The 21791-nt window shown below is 41.6% G+C and overlaps 1 protein-coding gene across 1 annotated transcript in view; it reads left to right on the forward strand.

Moving 5' to 3' along the window:
* The window catches only part of BAZ1A (bromodomain adjacent to zinc finger domain 1A), a 763171-nt gene that overhangs the window by 603656 nt on the left and 137724 nt on the right, over positions 1-21791 (forward strand). Inside the window, 1 exon segment of the mRNA XM_030214053.1 lies at positions 60-208. Within this exon segment, the coding sequence (XP_030069913.1) occupies positions 60-208 (149 nt within the window).

The raw sequence follows: 21791 nt of genomic DNA on the forward strand, positions 1-21791 counted from the left end.
GTTTGCCCTTCACAAAGAATTGTCCAAACATTGTGTGTACTTTAAACCTTAAAATCCAGGATATTTGAGTTGAAGAGTGAGATTCCAAGTTCTGCCTCAACATGTACAAGTACTCCTCAGCTGGTCAATAATGCTGTGCACTATCTAGCACTCGCACTGCACCAGATTGAGCAAGGCATAGAACGCAGGTTTCTCAAAGCACCGCTTGGTAAGTATGCTATACTTTTTATCCATTGCTTTCTCATAGAAATCTCATTACCACCTGTACTGGAAAGAGCTATTATGCCTAGTTTATAAAAATGTTGCAAGTTTTAGACTTTTGGGCTTGTTTGTTAATATTTCATCTGAGGCTCATTGGTAAGAGATTTGTGGTTGAAACATTTTTCCCCTTTGCTTTTATTTTTTTAAAGCATAGCCTGTAGAGTTCCGTTTGGGTTCATTGAACCAAAAAGCAACTGCATAATTTTCCTAGAAGGAGAGAAAAACTTAGAAATTATAGATGTTACCATAATTATTTTAACCAGTGTTGTGCAGTTGTCTTCCTTATACCCCCTCTGCCTTCCTTATCAGAGAGCTTTTGCCGGACTACAGACAACCTGATGGCCTAAACATGGAGCTAGCACACAGAAAAAGATACAGGGGTGGGGACATACAGTTAACTGTGGGGAGGGGGACAGAGCCCGCAGTGACGGTACAGAGACAAGCTTTGTCCACTTGTCATTGTCTAATAGCTTGAGACTAGCCTTAAAATATGGTGTTCCAGCTAGATGGAACAATGTCTACAAAATTTTAATATCAATATGTGAAAACACAACTTCCATATCATCAAGCTGATCAATCCATAGACTGGTGGGTTGTGTCCATCTACCAGCAGGTGGAGATAGAGAGCAATCCTTTTGCCTCCCTATATGTGGTCATGTGCTGCCGGAAACTCCTCAGTATGTTCTCTATCTCAGCAGGTGGTGGTCACACACAGCAGCAGCTCTGGCTAGGCCTCCAAGCCTAATTTTTAGGTTTTGTTGAGTGCCTGGGGTTGAGGGCTCTTCTTGAGCAAGTGCAAACCTGGTGGCGCCAGGTCCCTCCTTTTCTCCCCCTCCCCGCTGGCTCCGTTAAAAAAAAAAAAAAAAAAAAATTTTGAACGTCCTTAAAGGCGTTTATTTCGACGTTTATTTAAACGTTTATTGCAGCTACTCACTGGGACACCAGGTCGTTACAGCTCGGAGCGGCAAGCAGGTAATTTTTACCTTTTTATAGCGGGCAGGGGGTTCCCCGATTCTTCTCCTCGTGGCATGTTGGTTTTCTTCTACACCCATGTCTGAAAGACAATCCTGTTATTTTCCCAGATAATGTAAAAACACAGGCAACCAAATCTTTGAGAAGGTTGTACCAAACTTAGATCGAAATGGAAGGCTCGAGTCTATCAACAACTCAGGATTCTCCATAATCCACATTCCCAGAAAGCATCACATCTGTTGAAGAGCCCCCCTCCAAAAGAATGAAAATGAATGTTAGCAGTTTTCTAGCAAATTTTGTAGAACAATGCCTTCTTTGATGGCTATTAATGAAATGGACAGTTATTTATGTTCAAGTGATGCAGAGAACGATGTTTTACTTTTTTGGAAAAGCAAGGAAAAATGGTGGCCTAAATTGGCAAAACTTGCACAAGGGGATCCTGTGCATTCCTACTGCCAGCACATCTTCTGAGAGGTCATTTTCTATTGCAGGAAGGAGAGCTAGACTGAATCCTGAGATTGTTGATGACTTATTCATCCACAGATTAAAGAAATCATAACAGTGCTTCATAGAGAATATTTCTCCCCCACTAGGGCATACAGAACAGATTCTATTTTATTTATTCTATTTTGTCTCCCTGGATATTTTAACAGGGTGGATTAGGGTTCCTTGGGGTAGTAGAAGTCAGATATTGTTGGGGGCTGGAAAGGTAGGAGGTGCCGGGGAGGTGGGAGCGGGTTTATTTCAGTTGCTCGTTTTGTTTTCTATTTGTGATTTATATATAGTTGTACAGAATATTGTTCCTTTTTATACGTTAATAGAAAGATTTAAATATAAAAACATAAGTGGTCGAGGCTTGTTCAGATGGGGACAGAGCTCACGGGGAATGGAGCGGGGATGGGGATAGAGCCCACGGGCATGAGGTCACTTTGTCCCTGTGTCATTTTCTACTGGCACACCAATGGGGAAGGAATCATTGTGTGTGTTAGATTGGAGAAAATGGTTAATGAGCATTCTTTTTGGGCAAGTAAGTGAATCTAGTGGTGTGGGGGGTATATATCACACAGCGCCATATGCAAAATGTGCCTGAGCTTAGAAGATCTTGCTGCACTTATGTGCAGGCACCCCACTATATAGTCCACTCAGTCTGCCTTCATCTAAACAACAGATTGGATGTTTCCAGCCTAAAACTGCACTTGCTCAACTTGAGTCTACTAATTGTATTTCTTTTCATTTTTATTTTAGCCTGTACACAGCTTTAACTAGCCAGTCAGTAAAGGTGGTATAGCAAATGTAAATAAACTACAGGTGATGCCTGCTTCTCACTTGGCAGGACTCCATCAGAATAAGATTCCCCCCTCCCCCCCCCCCCCAAGTATCTTTCCAAAGTTTTCCTTCCACGTACACATAAGTATTTAAGTAGTGCCACACTGGTACAGACCAAAGGTCCATCAAGCCCAGCATCCTGTTTCCAACAGTGGCCAATCCAGGTCACAAATACTTGGAAAGGTCCCAAAAAAGCTCAGTACATTTTATGCTGCTTATCCCCAAGTCCATATTAATAATGGTCTATGAACTTTTCCATTAGGAATCCGTCCATACTTTTTTTTTTTTTTACCCCGCTAAGCTAGCTGCCTTTACCACATTCTCTGGCAACGAATTCCAGAGTTTAATTACATGTTGAGTGAAGAAACATTTTCTCTGATTCGTTCTAAATTTACTACTTTGTAGCTTCATTACATGCCCCCTAGTCCTAGTATTTTTGGAAAGAGTAAACAAATGATTCACATCTACCCGTTATACTCCACTCATTATTTTATAGACCTCTATCATATCTCTCCTCCAGCCGTCTTTTCTCCAAGCTGAAGAACCCTAGCCACTTCAGCTTTTCCTCATAGAGCAGTCGTCCCATCCCCTTTATCATTTTCGTCACCCTTCTCTGCACCTTTTCTAATTCTACTGTATCTTTTTTTTTTTTTAATGCGATGACCAGAATTGAACACAATATTTGAGGTGCGGTCACACCATGGAGCGCTACAAAGGCATTATAATGTCCTCATTTTTGTTTTCCATTTCTTTCTTAATACCTAATGTTCTGTTTGCTTTCTTAGCCGCCGCAGCACACTGAGCCAGAGGGTTTCATCGTATCATCAACGACGATGCCTAGATCTCTTTCTTGTCGGTGACTCCTAATGTGGAACCTTGCATTACGTAGCTATAATTTGGGTTCCTCATTCCCACATGCATCACTTTGCACTTATTCACATTAAACGTCATCTGCCATTTAGACGCCCAGTCTCGTAAGGTCCTATTGTAATTTCTCACAAACCTCTTGCGATTTAACAACTTTGAATAACTTTGTGTCATCAGCAAATTTAATTACCTCACTAGTTACTCCCATCTGTAGATCATTTATAAATACTTTAAAAAGCAGCGGCCCCAGCACAGACCCCTGGGGAACCCCACTATCTACCCTTCTCCATTGAGAATACTGACCATTTAACCCTACTCTCTGTTTTCTATCTTTTAACCAGTTTTTAATCCACAACCGGACACTACCTCCTATCCCATGACTTTCCAATTTCCTCTGGAGCCTTTCATAAGGTACTTTGTCAAACATCTTTTGAAAATCCAGATACACAATGTCAACCAGCTTACCTTTATCCACATGTTTCCAGCACTCAGACAGAACAGGGAGAAAGCCTCCTCTCTAACCAGACACTGGTGGGTGATATCAATAACTGTATTATTTAAATGTGTGCTGCCTCCTGAGGTTTTCACCTGCTTCATCTTTATCAAATATGTCTTAAATTCTTCATATGCAGTAAGTCTACTCCCAGACATTATTTCACACTAATCTAAAAATGTTCTTCCAGTTATTCATGGTTAATTCACTATGTATTACTGTTCTATGTCAGATTTTAACTGGTTCTCCTTCCATCACTTTAGAAACCTACTTTAATATCCCAGTCATTATTTCTAAGAGGTTTAAAGTTAAAGCAGGAAACCACAACACACAATATGACAAATTCAATTAATGTAATCAACTAAATCATACACACAACATCTGACTCAGACACCATACTCAAAACCAAAACATAACCCTTTCTCAACAAGAAACATCTCAAAAATGTTAAATGCAACACTCATAATTCACTCTTTTACACCAGTCCCAATTGTCGTCCCCTTCTCCTCCACCGCTAACTCCAGACTTCGTTCCTTTTATCTTGCTGCACCTTATGCCTGGAACCGTCTTCCCGAGCCCATACGTCTAGCTGTTTTTAAATCTATGCTGAAGGCTCACCTTTTCACTGCTGCCTTTGGCTCCTAGCCGCTACTCATTTGCCCGCCTCCTCCCCTATTCCTCTTTACCCTGTAATTCCCTTGCCCGTAATGTGTTGTCTGTCTGTTTTACCTAGATTGTAAGCTCTTTGAGCAGGGACTCTCTATGTCAAATGTTCAGCGCTGCGTGCGTCTGGTAGCGCTATATAAATGCTATTAGTAGTAGTAGTAATGCCAGATCTATGTTAAATGAAACGCAGATAATCAGAGAATGGCTAGAAGAAGGACAATTAGACTTCCTATTGATTACTGAAACCTGGTTACATGTGCAAGACGATCCAATATTAAATGAACTGTGTCCCCCAAGTCACAAAATTCTTCATCAAGCTAGAAAAGGGAAAAAAGGAGGAGGCATTACCATAATATATAAATTCTTTTCCAAAGTAGAACTGATATCTCATATTAACTCCCCTACTCTCGAAACAATTGCTTGCAAAATCAACAGTGGTACTGTATCTGATCCTGTCTGCATTATCCTTTTTTACCGCCCACCAGGGAGGTGGCAATGAACAGAAAACATCTTCACTGAATTTGTATCTAACATTTCCTTAGCTTCAGCAGTAAATGAATCCAGGAACTGGTGGGTTGTATCCACCTACCAGCAGGTGGAGATAGAGAACACTAAAAGCAGGCATTGACCTCCTGTGTACAGGTCCTGACTCCTTCTACCTTTAGTATAACTCTCTCCAGCAGGTGGTGGGTGGAGCTTGCCAGCTCCTGGATTCTCTACGTAGGGGACTCCTGGGTTTCCCAGTTGAGCTGTGAGTGAGTGGCCAATTTGAAGGCATACTTGCTACATAGGTCCCTGTCTTACCCGTTTCTCCCAGTTCTGCTACTCAGTGCTGTTTCCTCTGTGACGTCCCTGTTTGTTTGGCTCACAGTAAAAAAAAAAAAAAAAAACCCGTTTTCAGCTCCTCCGGATAGGGACTGCAGTTGCCCTGTTTGCAGAGGAAGGGTGAGTGTTTTTCTCTGGCTTTGCGCCATTATCTCCCCGGTCCTAACGCTGTAGGCTTTATGGCAGCTGAAATGGCTAAGCGCTGCCCTCGCTGTGGCAAACGGTGCAGCGTAGCGGGAGTTTGCAGCACAGGCTGCCTTGACGAATCGGGCTCTGAAGGTCTGCCAACGGCCTCTGATGTGTTTTCCTGCACTCTGCAGCTTGTTGCGGACACCATTTTGGAATCGCCCAGGGAGCCTGATGGTGCGGTTCCTGGGATGGAGGACCCCAGCTTGCAGACAAGGAGCCTTGGGAATGGCAGCCAGATGGCATGAGAGACTCGGGGGTCAGTAGCTCCAGATGCTTTTTCCTTGCAGAGAGACCCATTTTCCCATGAGCTTACTTTGCTTATGCACCAGGCCTTCTTGTTGAAGAGGACCTACCCGAGTTCTCTTCCTCTCCCCCTTCAGCCTTCTGTTTCTTCTGCACAGGGTGGCCCTAATTTTGAACCAGGCATGTTACATTCATTTCCTCTATACCCGCCGTCTTTGAAGCGTAGGTGGGTGATGTCTGTCTCGGAAGCGGGCTCCATCGGCTCCCATTCTCCTCAGCCATCCCTGTTTGAGGGACCAGGAGGTTCCTCCAGGGCTACAGGGCTGGGAGATTTCGAGGAGGGAGAACTTGGTCAGGAGAAACAGGACGATACTAAGGCAGTTCAGATTTTTCATAGGGACGACTGCCTTCCCTTATTACAGAGGCCTTACAAGCATTCAATATTCAATATGAGGCTGCAACAGCGGTGGTGGTGAACGTCATAATGGCTAGCACCAGAAAGCCTACCCGAGCATTTCCAGTGCACGAGGCTATTCAGGAGCTTATTTCAGCTCAGTGGTCGGAGCCTGAAGGTAGCTCACACGATGGCCCGACTCTACCTGTTGGGGGAGTCTCATCTGAGTCTTTTTGCTTTCCCTAAGGTGGACTCCCTGGTGACAGCAGTCACCAAGAAAACCACCCTCCCAGTTGAGGGGGGTGTTGCCCTCAAAGATATGCAGGATTGTCATCTGGAGGCATCCTTAAAGCGCTCTTTCGAGGTTTCAGCTTTGGCTGTGGAGGCTTCTATTTGTAGTTCGTATGCTGCCAGAGCCTGTCCTTCTTGGCTTCAAAGTGCGGTAGAGCAGAATTTGGAAGTCTCTGCCTCTTTGTCAGATTTAGCCCCCGTATGTAATCTGGACTTGCTTACTTGGCTGATGCCTTCTACAATTTATTGAGGGTCTCGGCCAAGCAGATGTTCTTAGCTGTTTCGGTTCGGCGTCTGTTGTGGCTTTGCCATTAGTTGGCTGATATGGCTTTGAAGCAGCAGCTCATGAAATTGCGCTTTAGGGGTAAATTACTGTTCAGTGAGGACTTGAAAAAGATTGTCAAAGGTTTGGGTGATTCCAAGTCACAGCGCCTGCCAGTGGACAGACCCAAGCCCAGTTCCAGAGTTTCCTCTGCGAGGCCGAGATTTCGTGACACCTAGCGTTATCGCCCTGGCCGAACTTCGGTTCCTTTTCAGCGTTCCAGATTTAAGCAATGTTTCTAACCTCATTGGACCTCAAAGAGGCATATTTCCACAACCCAGTTTGGCCTCATCAGAGATTCTTACGGTGTGCGATCTTAGGCCAGCATTTTCAGTTCCGCGCCTTACCGTTTGGGCTGGCCACAGCACTGCGCACCTTTTCCAAGGTGATGGTGGTGGTGGTGGCCTTGCTGCAGAGAGAAGGTGTCAGGGTCCATCCTTATCTGGACGATTGGCTCATCTGAGCGGATTCAGCGTTAGAGAGTCGGCAAGCTACTTCATGAGTTATCAAAGTTCTCCAGTCCCTCGGTTGGGTCGTCAATTTTCCCAAGAGCCATCTGATTCCCTCTCAGTCTCTCGACTGTTTGGGGGTTTCTTTCAACACGGATGTGGGCTGCGTCTTTCTTCCCAACAGCAGGCGCCTCAAGTTACGGTTGCAGATTCTTCTTAATGAGCCTGCCTCGCCCTCGAGCTTGGGATTATGTCCAGGTTCTAGGCCTCACGGCAGCCACCTTGGACATGGTCCGAGGGCGAGGGCTCACATGAGGCCCCTGCAGCATGCCTTACTCAGTCGATGGTCACCGATGTCTCTGGAGTATCAGTGTCGGTTGTCCTGGACTCCAGCAACCAGGAGCAGCATGACTTGGTGGCTATCAAGAATCAATCTGAGGTGAGGAATGCTGCTTGCTTCCCCTCAATAGATTCTTGTGACCACCGATGCCAATCTTTCAGAATGGGGGGCTCACTGCCTCCACCATTATGCGCTGGTCTATGGTCAAGTGTGGAGTTGGGGTGGTCCATCAATCGTTTGGAGCTGAAGGCCATTCGACAGGCTTTTCTGGCGTTTCACAAGATCCTGAAAGGATGGGCGGTGTGAGTTCTGTCAGACAAAACGACAGTGATGGCCTACATTAACCGCCAGAGTGGCACGCAGAACAGAGCATTGGCATACGAAGCATCTCCTGTTGTTGGCGGGGCACATCGCCGGCCTAGACAGTGTGGGGGCCAACTTTCTCAGTCGCCATGCCCTCTATCCGGCGCAGTGGGAATTGGCAACGGAAGCCTTCTGGCAGATTTGCAGCAAGTGGGGCACTACAGAGATCGATCTCATGGCATCCAGCTCCAATGCCAAAGTCGTGCAGTTTTTCAGCAGATGAAGAGAACCTGGGTCTGCGAGGCTGGATGCCCTGTCTCAGCTGTAGCTGCCGTCCACATTTCTGTATGTGTTAACACCGGGGACCTTGATCGGTCGGGTTCTTCACCGGATTCGCCTTCACTCTGGTCTGGTGATCCTGGTGGTTGCAGATTGGCCATGTCGTCTGTGGTATGCGGATCTGCAGCAACTGCTTTTGCAGGATCCGTTCTGTCTTCCTCTCCTTCCAGACCTTCTGCATCAGGGTCTGGTGGCTATGGAAGATCCTTGCCACTTTGGTCTTACGACTTGGCTCTTGAAAGGGCGAAGTTGAGAAAGAAAGGTTATTCTGACGAGGTGGAAGCAACTTCGCTGAGAGCTCGCAAGTGATCCACCACTACAGCCTACGCCCAGGTCTGGTAAACTTTTGAGGTGTGGTGTTCAGCGCATGCTTGGTTGCCGATGTGGGCTTCAGTTTCCCAGATGTTGGGGGGGGGGGGGGGGGTTGCAAGAGGGTTTGCAGAAAGGTCTAGCCTACAATTCTCTTCTAGTACAAGTGGCAGCACTGGCGTGTTTTGGGGGCTGAGTGGCTGGTTCTTTGCTAGCACCTCATCCGGATGTTGTGCGCTTCTAGTGTGGAGTGTTGAATCTTCGTCTTCCATTGCGTAATCCATGCCCTACTTGGAGTTTGCAGCTCATTTTGCGGGCTTTGCAGTTGGCGCCCTTTGAGCCACTTTGACAGGCTTCAGAGGAAAATCTTACGCTTATGGCGCTGTTTTTTTTTTTTTTTTTTTTGTGGCCCTGGCATCGGCACCTAGAGTGTCGGAGGTTCAGGCTCTCGAGTCGAAATCCCTTCTTGCAGTGTTTGGAATCCGGGGCACAGTCCACACGGTACCCTCGTTTCTTTCTAAAGTAGTGTCAGCATTTTATCTGAATCAACCTCTTTTTCTTCCTTAATTTCGAAAGGAGGATTGTCCAGATTCCTTTCAACAGCCAAGTCTTTTGGATGTCCAGCGTGTACTTTTGCAGTACTTACAGATGTCAAACAAGTTTTGGTGCTCTGATCACGTTTGTCCTTTTTTCAAGTCCACGGCGAGGGTGTACAGCTTCTAAGGCCACAATTGCACGTTGGCTTAAGAAAGCGATCGTTTCTGCTTATCCTTTGACCGGGAAATCTCTGCCAGAGGCTTTGAAAGCACATTCCACGTGAGCGCAGGCTTCTTGGGCAGAGACTAGCATGTTTTCAGTTCTAGAAATCTGTTGGACGGTGACCTGGCCGTCTCGTCTTTCGTTTGCTAACCATTATTGCCTGGATGGTGCGGCATGAGAGGACGCGTGCTTTAGAGCAGCGGTACTCTCTTGAGGAGCTGCAGCTTCCCACCCGGTTTAGGGAGTGCTTGGGTACATCCCACCAGTTCCTGGATTCATCTGCTGCTGAAGCTAAGGAAGGAAAAATTAGGACTTACCTGATAATTTTCTTTCCTTTAGTTGCAGCAGATGAATCCAGGATCCCTCCCTGGTTGCAGTCTGTAGACAATTTAAGGAAAATCTGCATAAGACAATTCCATTGGTTACTCTATTATGAGTATAGTTCACTCCGGTTGAGTGAGTTTCTTTTATTGTAAGTTAAGTGATGTTTCTATTTCTTTCTCTGCTTTGGAATTCTTTCTATACTAAAGGTGGAAGGACTGTACACAGGAGGTCAATGCCTGCTTTTAGTGTTCTCTATCTCCACCAGTTCCTGGATTCATCTGCTGCAACTAAAGGAAAGAAAATTATCAGGTAAGTCCTAATTTTTCCATGCACTAAATTTGATAATATCCTACTAATAGGGGACATCAATTTACACTTAGATAATCAGAATGACAGTAATACAAAAAATTTACTTGACTTTTTAAACTACTGGCAATTCACAAAACCATTCAGCCATACCTCTCAACATAAAGGTCACTTTCTTGACCTATTAGCCTATAAATTTGCAAACAACAACAACTTTCATCTAAGTAACCACACTTGAACTCAAACTCCCTGGTCAGATCACAGTAAACTCAAATTTTCTCTCTCTTGGAGGGAAAATACAAAATCAATGAAAAATAAAAGTACTACGATTCTTCACAAAACTAGAGATAAAATAAATACCACAGTGTTCTGGTCTAACGTCTTGAATAATCTTGCTCTTCCTTCAGCAGACAATAACAACTTCATGGTTAAATGGGATGACCTATGCAAAAATGCCTTGAATAGCATAGCTCCTCTCAAATCTACATCCAAACCAACCCAGAAAATTTCACCTTGGTTTAATCAAGAAAGAAAATGGGCTAAAGACAAATCAAATGAAAACAAATTAACGTGGAAAATTGCCATCAAAACATATAAAAATGAGATCAAAATTGCAAAGGCTCAATACTATAACAAAATAATCGGTGGTAATTTCCTTAATACCAGTAAACATTTCAATCTGATAAAATGCCTATTATCCACAAAAGAAATAACCACAACAACAGTCTCCACCAACAGCAGAGAAACAAATAGCAAAAAATAGTTAAAATCAGAGGAGTCCTCAAATTAAAAATCAACCATCAAGATATTTACGAAAAAGTCAGGCACGCATACAGAAATAGCCACCAACAGAATCTGGTCTTCCTTCCAACTACCAACCCATGACACAGTAAAACATTACCTCCTAAAATTTTCAACCTAGCAATACGTACTAGATCCTTGTCCTTATCTGCTTCAGCAGCATATCTCCTTCCTAGAATGAACAAGATAAAAAGATACAAGGTACTTCATTGTTTAGGCTGGTTTTTTGACATCTAACTTGTAAGTTTTATTGTATTTTCTTATCTTTTTTACTTTTATGTTTCTATTTTTATTTTTTACGATTTATCACTTCTTTTTAGGATTTATTTTTGATTTTTTTATTTACTTATTTTTAATTTACATATGTATATATTTTTTTACTTTGATGGATTTTTACTATTATGTCATTTTATTTTAGTAAATATTACCAGTACACTCATTTCTGAGGATTTGCTTATAGTAAGGATCAATAAATAGGTAGGTGTTCTATCTTTTGCTTTTGATTGTATATATATATATGGTTTCAATTATTTAATTAATGAAAGAGATGGCTTGTTAATGACTATCACTCCTTATAGTGTATGTAAACCATATGTGCATTTCTATACAATTCGACATGATGGATTTTGTAAAATTAGTTTTTTTTAAAAATTGATTTTGTTTTTATTTGTTTTGTGAAGCTAGTTTTTTTTAAAATAGATGTTTTATCTGTTTGCTCTTTATGTCTTAATATAAATTCATCTCATTTTCTGTTTTATCAATGGATATATATATGTATATGTGTTATGTTTTATTTATTTAGTGCAATTTGATTGAGATGTCTATATAGTGTTTGATATATTTATATATGAATCATACATATATGTTTTTGTTTGGTTGTCATGGTGTATGTAAATTATCAGCTGATATTGGTTTTATCTATTTACGTATTTGTTATTAATTAGTTTTTATATTTTATTTGATTTTTATAGTCCCTGACGCGGCCCTGCTGGATGAAACATGGCCTGTGTCGGGCAGTATATTCTAGATGTTGGTTTTTTTTTTTTAATAAGCCTTGTTTGATTTTACTACTGATCTGCTTCATTGGTTTCCATCTATGATTGTAACTGGGCAAAAACAATACTTTTAAGATATTTAGAAGGGAATGGTAAATTGGAGACTGACTGATAGTTTCTTGCTGTTGAAGGATCCAGAGAGGGTTTTTAAATAATTGGATGGAGTAATGCCATTGTCAACTGACTAGTGACTATCCCAGAAGACAAACTGTGTGAAATGATGAGGTTCGTGTTTGGTAGAACACTCCACCGATGGTTGTTTTATGTTTGTTTATTTGAAGAGTTGATAATACCACCTTGGCTAAAAGAAGATCAAAGCAATTTACAATAAAATTAGAATAATACAATTAAAAGAACACCATTAAAATAGGAAACAGACAATCTTTCAAGCCATAATAAAATCAAACCAAGACAAGAGGGAGGAAGGGGGGAAGTTGGAAGGGTTTAGAAAGGAGAGAGTGTCTCTGTGCAAACTCACAGGGTCAATACCTAACTGGAACCCATTCTGAAGACTATTGAAAAGAAGTAGGACTTAAGTTTTGCCTTAAATATAAGTAGAGAAAGCTCAAATCTTAAATCATCCAGCAAGCTACTCCAAAGATGCGGGGCTAAGAAAAAGAAAGCAGAGGTCCGGGTTGACTCATAGTGAGTTTGTTTAGGGGAGAGAAATACCAGCCGATTAGCATCCAAAGCGTAGAATTCAAGAAGGGGCATGGGGGATGACCAGTGATCCAAGATAAGATAGATTACCAAGATGTAAAGTCTTAGGTATGAGAATGAGAATTTTAAATTGTATTCGAAATACCATTGAAAGCTGTGAACCTGAATCAAAAGAGGAGTAACAGAATCAAACTTCTTGGCTTTTGTAAGCAACAAAGTTGAAAGTGTGGTAAACTAGTGTAAACTGTATTACAGTAATTGAGTCAAGATATAATGATGACATGTATTAAAGCACATAATGTGGCAAAGTCCAGAAAGTGTTGGATGGGCACATAGTCTGTGTAGCCAAAAAACCCTTTTTTCACAACTTAGAAGATCTGAATATCAAAGTTTGGAATCCATGATGCCAAGGTAGCAGAAAGACTCTACCGGGGTAATTGACAGATTGAAAAGTGGGAATGGATTAGTAGGTTTAGACAGGAACCTAGAAATCCAACATGCAGTGTTCTTAGCACTGTTGAGGACAAGTCGCTGTGATGATAACCAATCAGATAGAGATTGCAAAGCAATGAGAAATGGAGATAGAGTTAGAGGAAATACCAGGTAAACCAGGAGAATATCATCTGCATAAATGTAAAAATGGATGTTGTGGTCTTGCACTAATATTACCAGAGGGCTAATGAAAATGTTAAAAAGGAGCAGGGAAAGAACCAATCCCTGTAATACCCCCCCACCCCCCAACAAAAGGAGAATTTGGGGAGACTGTCCGCAGAAGGTGACCACCCATAAACTTTGATCAATGAGAAATGAATGGAACCATGCAAGAGTATGATTGTTCTATCCAATTGCTTTTAAGATGTTATACTAACCATTCATGATCAACCAAGTCAAAAGTAGCCGACATGTCGAGAGAGACTAGGAGGGCAATCCGCCCTTTTTCTAAGATGGGATGCAATTCACTGATCAAATGAGGTAATGGTTGTTTCAGTACTATGATTTGACCTAAAACCCATTTGCCTTGGGGTCAGCAGTCTAAACTGTTCTACAGGACCAAGAAGTTAATCAAAAACAAGTTTTTCTGCAATTTTTAAGTAGAGGAGTGTGGTAGCCATGTTAGTCCACTCTTAAGGTTATCAATAGAAATCAAACAAAATAAAACATGGAAAAGAAAATAAGATGATACCTTTTTTATTGGACATAACTTAATACATTTCTTGATTAGCTTTCGAAGGTTGCCCTTCTTCCTCAGATCGGAAATAAGCAAATGTGCTAGCTGACAGTGTATATAAGTGAAAACATTCAAGCATTACTATGACAGTCTGACAGGGTGGGAGGAGGGGGGTGGGTAGGAAGTATGCATGGGGACATCAAAGCATATCATTGATATTCTAACAGGATGGGTGTGGATAGGTGAGGGGAGGGTGATTAATTTTTGCAATTTTTGAAATCATACAGTTATCAATAGAAATCAAACAAAATAAAACATGGAAAAGAAAATAAGATGATACCTTTTTTATTGGACATAACTTAATACATTTCTTGATTAGCTTTCGAAGGTTGCCGTTCTTCGTCAGATCGGAAATAAGCAAATGTGCTAGCTGACAGTGTATATAAGTGAAAACATTTATAAACCATAAAGCTGTATGTCTCTGTTGATCACCCCACCCCTCACCTATCCACACCCATCCTGTTAGAATATCAATGATATGCTTTGATGTCCCCATGCATACCTCCGACCCACCCCCATCCTCCCACCCTGTCAGACTGTCATAGTAATGCTTGAATGTTTTCACTTATATACACTGTCAGCTAGCACATTTGCTTATTTCCGATCTGACGACGAAGGGCAACCTTCGAAAGCTAATCAAGAAATGTATTAAGTTATGTCCAATAAAAAAGGTATCATCTTATTTTCTTTTCCATGTTTGATTTTGTTTGATTTCTGTTGATAACCTTAAGAGTGGACTAACACGGCTACCACACTCCTCTACTTGAAATCATACAGAGTTTGGTCGGTAATTTGTGGATCAGATTGATCAAAAGTAAGATTCTTTAGACCGGTTTAATTGGAGGGCAATGGATCAAGGCTGCAAGTGGTGGCGTGTAGTTTTGATAAGACCTGTGATAGGGAACTATGAGACAATATATTGAAAGCTGTCTAGAACATAAGCATTGCCATTCTGGGACAGACCGAAGGTTCATCAAGCCCAGCATCCTGTTTCCAACAGTGGCCCATCCAGGTCACAAGTACCTGGCAAGATCCTAGAACAATAAAACAGATTTTATTCTGTTTATCCTAGAATATGCAGTGGATTTTCCCAAGTCCATCTTAATAATTGCTTAGGAACTTTTAGGAAAATATCCAAACCTTTTTTAAACCCTGCCAAACTAACTGCTTTTACCACATTCTCTGGCAACAAATACCAGAGTTTAATTATTGAGCGAAGAAATATTTTCTCTAATTCATTTTAAATTTACTATTTAGTAGCTTCTTTGCATGTCCCCTAGTCTTAGTATTTTTGGAAAGAGTAAACAAGTGATTCACATGTACCACTCCACCCAGTATTTTATATACCTCTATCATACCTCCCTTCAGCCATCTCTTCTCCAAGCTGAAGAGCCCTAGCTGCTTTAGCCTTTCCTCTATCATTTTCATCGCCCTTCTCTGTACCTTTTCTAATTCCACTATATCTTTTTTGAGATGCAGTGACCACAACTGCACACAGTATTTGAGGTGCAGTGACACCATGGAGCAATACAAAGGCATGACATTTCTCAGTTTTGTTTTCCATTCCTTTCTTAATGCTCTACTTTCTTAGCCGCCACTGCACATTGAGCTGTTGCACCCTCCCAATTGCTAGTATGAACTTAGCAATTGGGAGGGTGCAACAGGGACAAGACTGTAGTCAAAAGAGAATGAATCTCGAAATGTATTGATTTTATTATGAAAGTATTTTGCCAGGGTATTTGTTGATGGTTGGTTGTTGACAGGTTAACTGGAAAGTGGGTAAATCTTGAATCAGTAGAAAAAGTTGTTTACTAGTATTTGATTTGTTTAGAAAAATATTGCCTCTTAGCATCTCATAGTTGATGCAAATAATAGTGTTGGGAATTTTTGCAGGATTGATGTAGAATTGATGTTTTGGGTGTCTTCATTCTTTTCAACAGGCAATCAGCACATGTAGTTTGATGTTTGGAAACACTCAGGTCCTGATAAAACCATGGTTGATGATTTTGGTTTCAATTTTTAACAAATTGTAATGGAGCTATAGAATCTAAGGCTTTGCTTAAAGAAGCATCCCATAATTGGAATTTATTATCCAAGGGGGTTAACTGGAAGGTAGTCTGGAAACTTTTCAAAGAGAGAGGGGTGATAATTTATCTACCTGATGTAAGTACCTAGTCCAGTAAACCAGATGACTCAGGCTTGCAATTTCACAATGATTGAAACCATGAAGGAGAGGAAAAAATGGTCATACCATGACACTGGATTATAACAGAAGATAGATAACTTAATTGACAAGGCTAATTGCAATATAATAAGATCTAGAGTGTGACCTGCGATATTTATTTATTTTATTTTATTAGGATTTATTTACCGCCTTTTTGAAGGAATTCACTCAAGGCAGTGTACAGTAGGAATAGATCAGACATGAGCAATAGGCAATTACAGCAGTAAAAATATTCAAAAACAATACAGTATTTTACATTACAATGTGAACACAACACACAATAAAACATTTGAATAGATAGCATGGGGTGTAAGCAAAGATGATATGTATAAGAACTGTACGTATTGTATAAGTTGAAGTTCAGAAAGGGGGGACATAAACTGACAAGTTTTGAGATGTCTCGGATTGTCTCTGTGTATATTGAAATCTAGTTTTTATAAAAAGAAGGTAGTGATGTTCACGGCAAAATACTAAACAATCCTCACACTTAAAACACAAAGAGGAAAAAGCCTCAGCTGGTCCTGACCATACTCCATTCTTTCAGGTCTTTAGATGGGCCTCCAGTGTCTATAATCAGCGTAAAAAAAAAAACTCTTGTATAATCTTCTTATTTTATTTTAAACAAATGCTTTATATGTAAAATGCTTTTGAAGATAAGATGTACTTTACTTAACCTGCAATTCTGTGCTCCTTGTCCGACAGTGGCCAGCATTTCATAGGCTGCTTCAGAGACTTGCATTAGAAAATTACTTATGGGTTAATCTACAAAAATAACAAGGTTTTCATAATATGAAAAGAACTAATACCAAAGCATTATTCAAACAAAAATGACTAATTCCTCTTACTTTACAGAGAGCATTGTTCACTCTCTTGCTCTCTTATAATACGGTGTAACCTCTTTCGGCGTTCCAGCTCTTATATTATTTACATCAGATCAGGGCACCAGTCACGGAAAGGAAACTGCAATGACTCATCCAATCAACATATAAGGCCTAAAATTCAAAAATAGACCACTCGGGGTTTAAAAGAAATAACACTAATCTATTTTAGTGTTTAAGCCTCCCAGTTCCAAAGTATTTAAACAAAAAAAATCCTACTTTGTTCTACTTGCAATAATTGACATTGTTTGTCTCCACCTCTCTTTCTAGGAGTGTTGTGTCGTGAGCCCTTGGACCTAGGCTGAGGCCTAGGGCAGACTTAGCCCACACTAGCACAGAGACTAAAAGGCCACAAAGCCCAGCACACTCAGGGAGACCAGAGAGCACCACCAGGGAGGAAATACAGAACACTCATACCGGGCCACAAGGCCGAACTAGAATCCACATGTAACAGAGTCCAAGCGCATGGGCCACAAGACCGAACAGGAACCCAAACACACTGGAAGAAAGGGGAAAGAAACGGAACAAGGTCCCCAAAGAAAATTCCAACCAGGCAGCACACGCTGCGCAAAATACAGCCACAAACGAAAGGTCAAAAGACCATGCACGCAGGCACAAACAATAACTAGAGGGTTAAAGGCAACCCCACGCAAAGAGAGCACACGCTGTGCCTAAAAGCACAGTCAGACAAGAGAGCAACTCACACAGGCTCAATTAGCAGAAACAGCAAGTAAAGGGTTAAAGGGAAACCACTCAGAGGCATCTCAGGGCTATGCTAGAAACCACAGCTAAATGTAAGAGCAGCCCAAACCGAGTCAAACAACAGATTCAGCAAGTAAAGGGTTAAAGACTACCCACACAGAGGAACAGCTCACAGCTGAACTAAAAAGGACAGCTAAACAAAGCAGCAAGTTCTCACAGACTCAAACAGCAAATACAGAAAGTAAAGGGTTAAAGGCTAAACACACAGAGAAAGAACTCACACTGTTCCACACGCATAGACAAGCATAGACAAATGGAGAATCAGAAGGTAACCTCACAGCTGAGGGAATTAACGCTAGAGAATCCTATACAAGCGGAGGTAGGCTTAAGTAAGGTTTGGCATCTGACATCATTTGTCTCAGACGTCAGCCCAATCCCTGACGTGACCAGTTGGGACTGAGGCCCTGTCACTACCATTCTTGTCCCAGTAGGATCATAACAAAGAGGAATCCATTCCAGTACAAAGCATTTCGAAGAGACAGTCGCATTTAAATTTCACACAGTGTACTGCTAAAGGAGCAGTCTCTTTACAAGTATGAATTGTACTTTTATGCTCCAGTAGACATACTTTCAGAGATCTTGTAGTTTGTACAATATATAACTTGCTGCAAGAGCAACAAATGCAGTACAGTGCAAATGATGTCACACAATTTATATTGCCTCTCAGAGAAAACACCCGTTCATTGCTCGGGTTGATAACACTTGTTATTGTCAGAATGCTTAAATACTTTGGAACGGGGAGGCTTAAAATGTAAAATAGATTTGTGTTATTTCTTTTATTCCCCCCCGCCCCCCCCCCCCCCCCCCCCCCCCCCCCCCCCGAGTGATCTATTTTTGAATTTTCCTCCTTAATTGGATGAGTCCTTGCAGTTTCCCTTCCAAGATTGGTCCCCTGATAATGACAGGAGCAATGCTTTCCATAAAGTAAGAGGAATTAGTCATTTTTGTTTGAATAATGCTTTGGTATTGGTTCTTTTGATATTATGAAAGCCTTGTTATTTTTTTGTAGATTAATCCATAAGTAATATTTACTGCAAGTCCCTGAAGCAGTCTATGAAACGCTGGCCACCATCAGACAAGGAGCGGAGAACCGCAGGTTAAGTAAAGTACTTCTTATCTTCAGAAGCATTTTACATATAAAGCATTTGTTTAAAATAAAATAAAAAAGAAGATTACACAAGAGGTTTTATATTGAAATCTCCCAAGACAATAAGATTAGGGTATTTAATGATAGCATCTGCGATAGTCTGAAGAAACAATTCCCACTCTCCCTGTTTTAATGAGGATGGGCAATAAAGTAAAAGTACATGAAGTATGTGAATTTGGAGGAAATTTCATCTGCTAAAGACACAAAAATACTGAAGGTTTAGGTCTGCATGGTACCTTTATAAATGTAAACGAGAAGCTGAGATCTTCAAGAATCCAGTGGAAGAGGAACCACAGCAGAAATGAAAAGATGTATTGAGCATCAAAACAATTTTGTCTAACTACCTCAATAGACTGCAACAAAATTGTTTTTACTCCATACGTCTGTTATCTTTGTGATCTACTGTAGTTCGTCTTCCACTGGTACCCTTATAGTGCAGGGTCCACAAGTCTTTGGTCTCTCTATCTGCATCTCAACAGATGCAACCCACAAATTCTGGACTGGTCTATATGGATGCTAAGGAAATGTTTATTGAAAATCAACGAATTTGTGATTCTGCCTGCAAGGTCCTCTTCCCCACAACCTTTTTTATTTTAACATTATTACAAGAAGATAGTCTTTTGTAGAATAATTTTTGTTTATTATTAGAAACTTTGTCAGTTTCAGCAAATATCGGAGTTGATGTTGCCAAAGCTCAGAGAAATCTGAAATCCTTTTTTATGGTATTGCATATAGTAGTGGAATACATCTAAAAATTTCCATATCTGCTCATTATTCCAAATTTTAATACTCAAGCTTTCCTACATTATTTACCATTGATCTCATTTTATGCAACAGGATGCATCAGTAGTAAAGGTTAATGCATGAACATTGCTAGTGCAGCAGCCTACATCTGTAAAAATCTAACCTAAAAAAATAGGTGGAAATTGCCAGCCTGTACCTCCCAAATTTTTAACGTATACTGGTTTTGAAACCTAGGAGATGCAGAAGACAAAAAGGACCTAAAATTTGAAAAAAAGAGAAAAGAAGAAAAGAAAAAAAGAGAGGATGATCAGTCTAGTGAAAAGGATGGTAAGGTTTGTTGGGGGGGGGGGGGTTGTTTGTGCTTTGTAAGAGAATAAATTTAACTTTAGGATTCTCAGATGAATCTAAACATATTACACTCTAGGGGTGTGCATTTGTTTTCAAATGAATGTGAAAAATGTTACTAATGGTTTCAACATTGCCAAACTGAATGAGTGGGACTGGGATTGTAAACAAATCACCATTAAGTTTTCAGCAAGGGCATAGCCACAAGCGCAGATGCTTAGGAGCCACTCTGGGAGAAGAAGAATGGGAGGGAGGACAAACCAGAAGCACAAGATATTTACATAAGTACATAAGTACATAAGTAGTGCCATACTGGGAAAGACCAAAGGTCCATCTAGCCCAGCATCCTGTCACCGACAGTGGCCAATCCAGGTCAAGGGCACCTGGCACACTCCCCAAACGTAAAAACATTCCAGACAAGTTATACCTAAAAATGAGGAATTTTTCCAGTCCATTTAATAGCGGTCTATGGACTTGTCCTTTAGGAATCTATCTAACCCCTTTTTAAACTCCGTCAAGCTAACCGCCCGTACCACGTTCTCCGGCAATGAATTCCAGAGTCTAATTACACGTTGGGTGAAGAAAAATTTTCTCCGATTCGTTTTAAATTTACCACACTGTAGCTTCAACTCATGCCCTCTAGTCCTAGTATTTTGGATAGCGTGAACAGTCGCTTCACATCCACCCGATCCATTCCACTCATTATTTTATACACTTCTATCATATCTCCCCTCAGCCGTCTCTTCTCCAAGCTGAAAAGCCCTAGCCTTCTCAGCCTCTCTTCATAGGAAAGTCGTCCCATCCCCACTATCATTTTCGTCGCCCTTCGCTGTACCTTTTCCAATTCTACTATATCTTTTTTGAGATACGGAGACCAGTACTGAACACAATACTCCAGGTGCGGTCGCACCATGGAGCGATACAACGGCATTATAACATCCGCACACCTGGACTCCATACCCTTCTTAATAACACCCAACATTCTATTCGCTTTCCTAGCCGCAGCAGCACACTGAGCAGAAGGTTTCAGCGTATCATCGACGACGACACCCAGATCCCTTTCTTGATCCGTAACTCCTAACGCGGAACCTTGCAAGACGTAGCTATAATTCGGGTTCCTCTTACCCACATGCATCACTTTGCACTTGTCAACATTGAACTTCATCTGCCAAGCTGCCAGACAAGCCTATCAGCTGTCTTACTTATCCCAATCCCATGGGCAGGAAGAGACATATTTCTTCCATTTTTCTGCCTCTGTTCACACAGATTTCATTCTATCTCCCTTTGTTTTTGTTTGTTTTTTGCTGTTGCTACCTAACAGCTTTCCATCTCTTTCCCTCACCCTGGGCTTCCCATTCCCCAGACTTTTATTGACTCTTCCTTCTCTCCTCTCTGCTATTCAGGAACTTTTCTCCCGTCTCTCCCTCTGCCATCCAACATCCCCTCTGTGTCTCTCCTCCCCTGCCTTCCAACATATCTCTTTCTACTGCCATCCAACACCTCTGCTTTCCTTGTCATCCTGTTTGACCAGCCTAACCAAGTGGGTTATGTTCGTTAACCAGCATATAGAGGCTCCAAACAACTGAGATTTCAGCGATATCACCACATGCATTGTGTACATCATTTGAATTGGCCAGTATTTCTCTGCCTCGAGCAGATTGTCTTCTATAGCAGGATGATTTGCCAGGTAAGTGTTCCAAAGGCACAGGCTACAGCTTGTAGCCCTGTGGTTGAGGGTGTAGCCCAGTAAGCTTTCAGGAATCAGCCCATGGGCCCTCATCCTGATGGATAGGAAGATGAGGATTCCCTTCAGGAGCCCCAACCTCAGCCTGTGACAATGCGGTAATGTAGCAACTGGCCTGGCTGCTGTGGAACCATGCTAGTTTGGAGGATCAGAGGGTTGGGGGGGGGCGGGGGGGAACCAAGTCTTGGCATACGGGTCTTGCCTTCTGACCATGGGGGACAGCCA

This window comes from Microcaecilia unicolor, chromosome 9 (assembly GCF_901765095.1).
Source record: "Microcaecilia unicolor chromosome 9, aMicUni1.1, whole genome shotgun sequence".
Classification (NCBI taxonomy): Eukaryota; Metazoa; Chordata; class Amphibia; order Gymnophiona; family Siphonopidae; genus Microcaecilia; species Microcaecilia unicolor.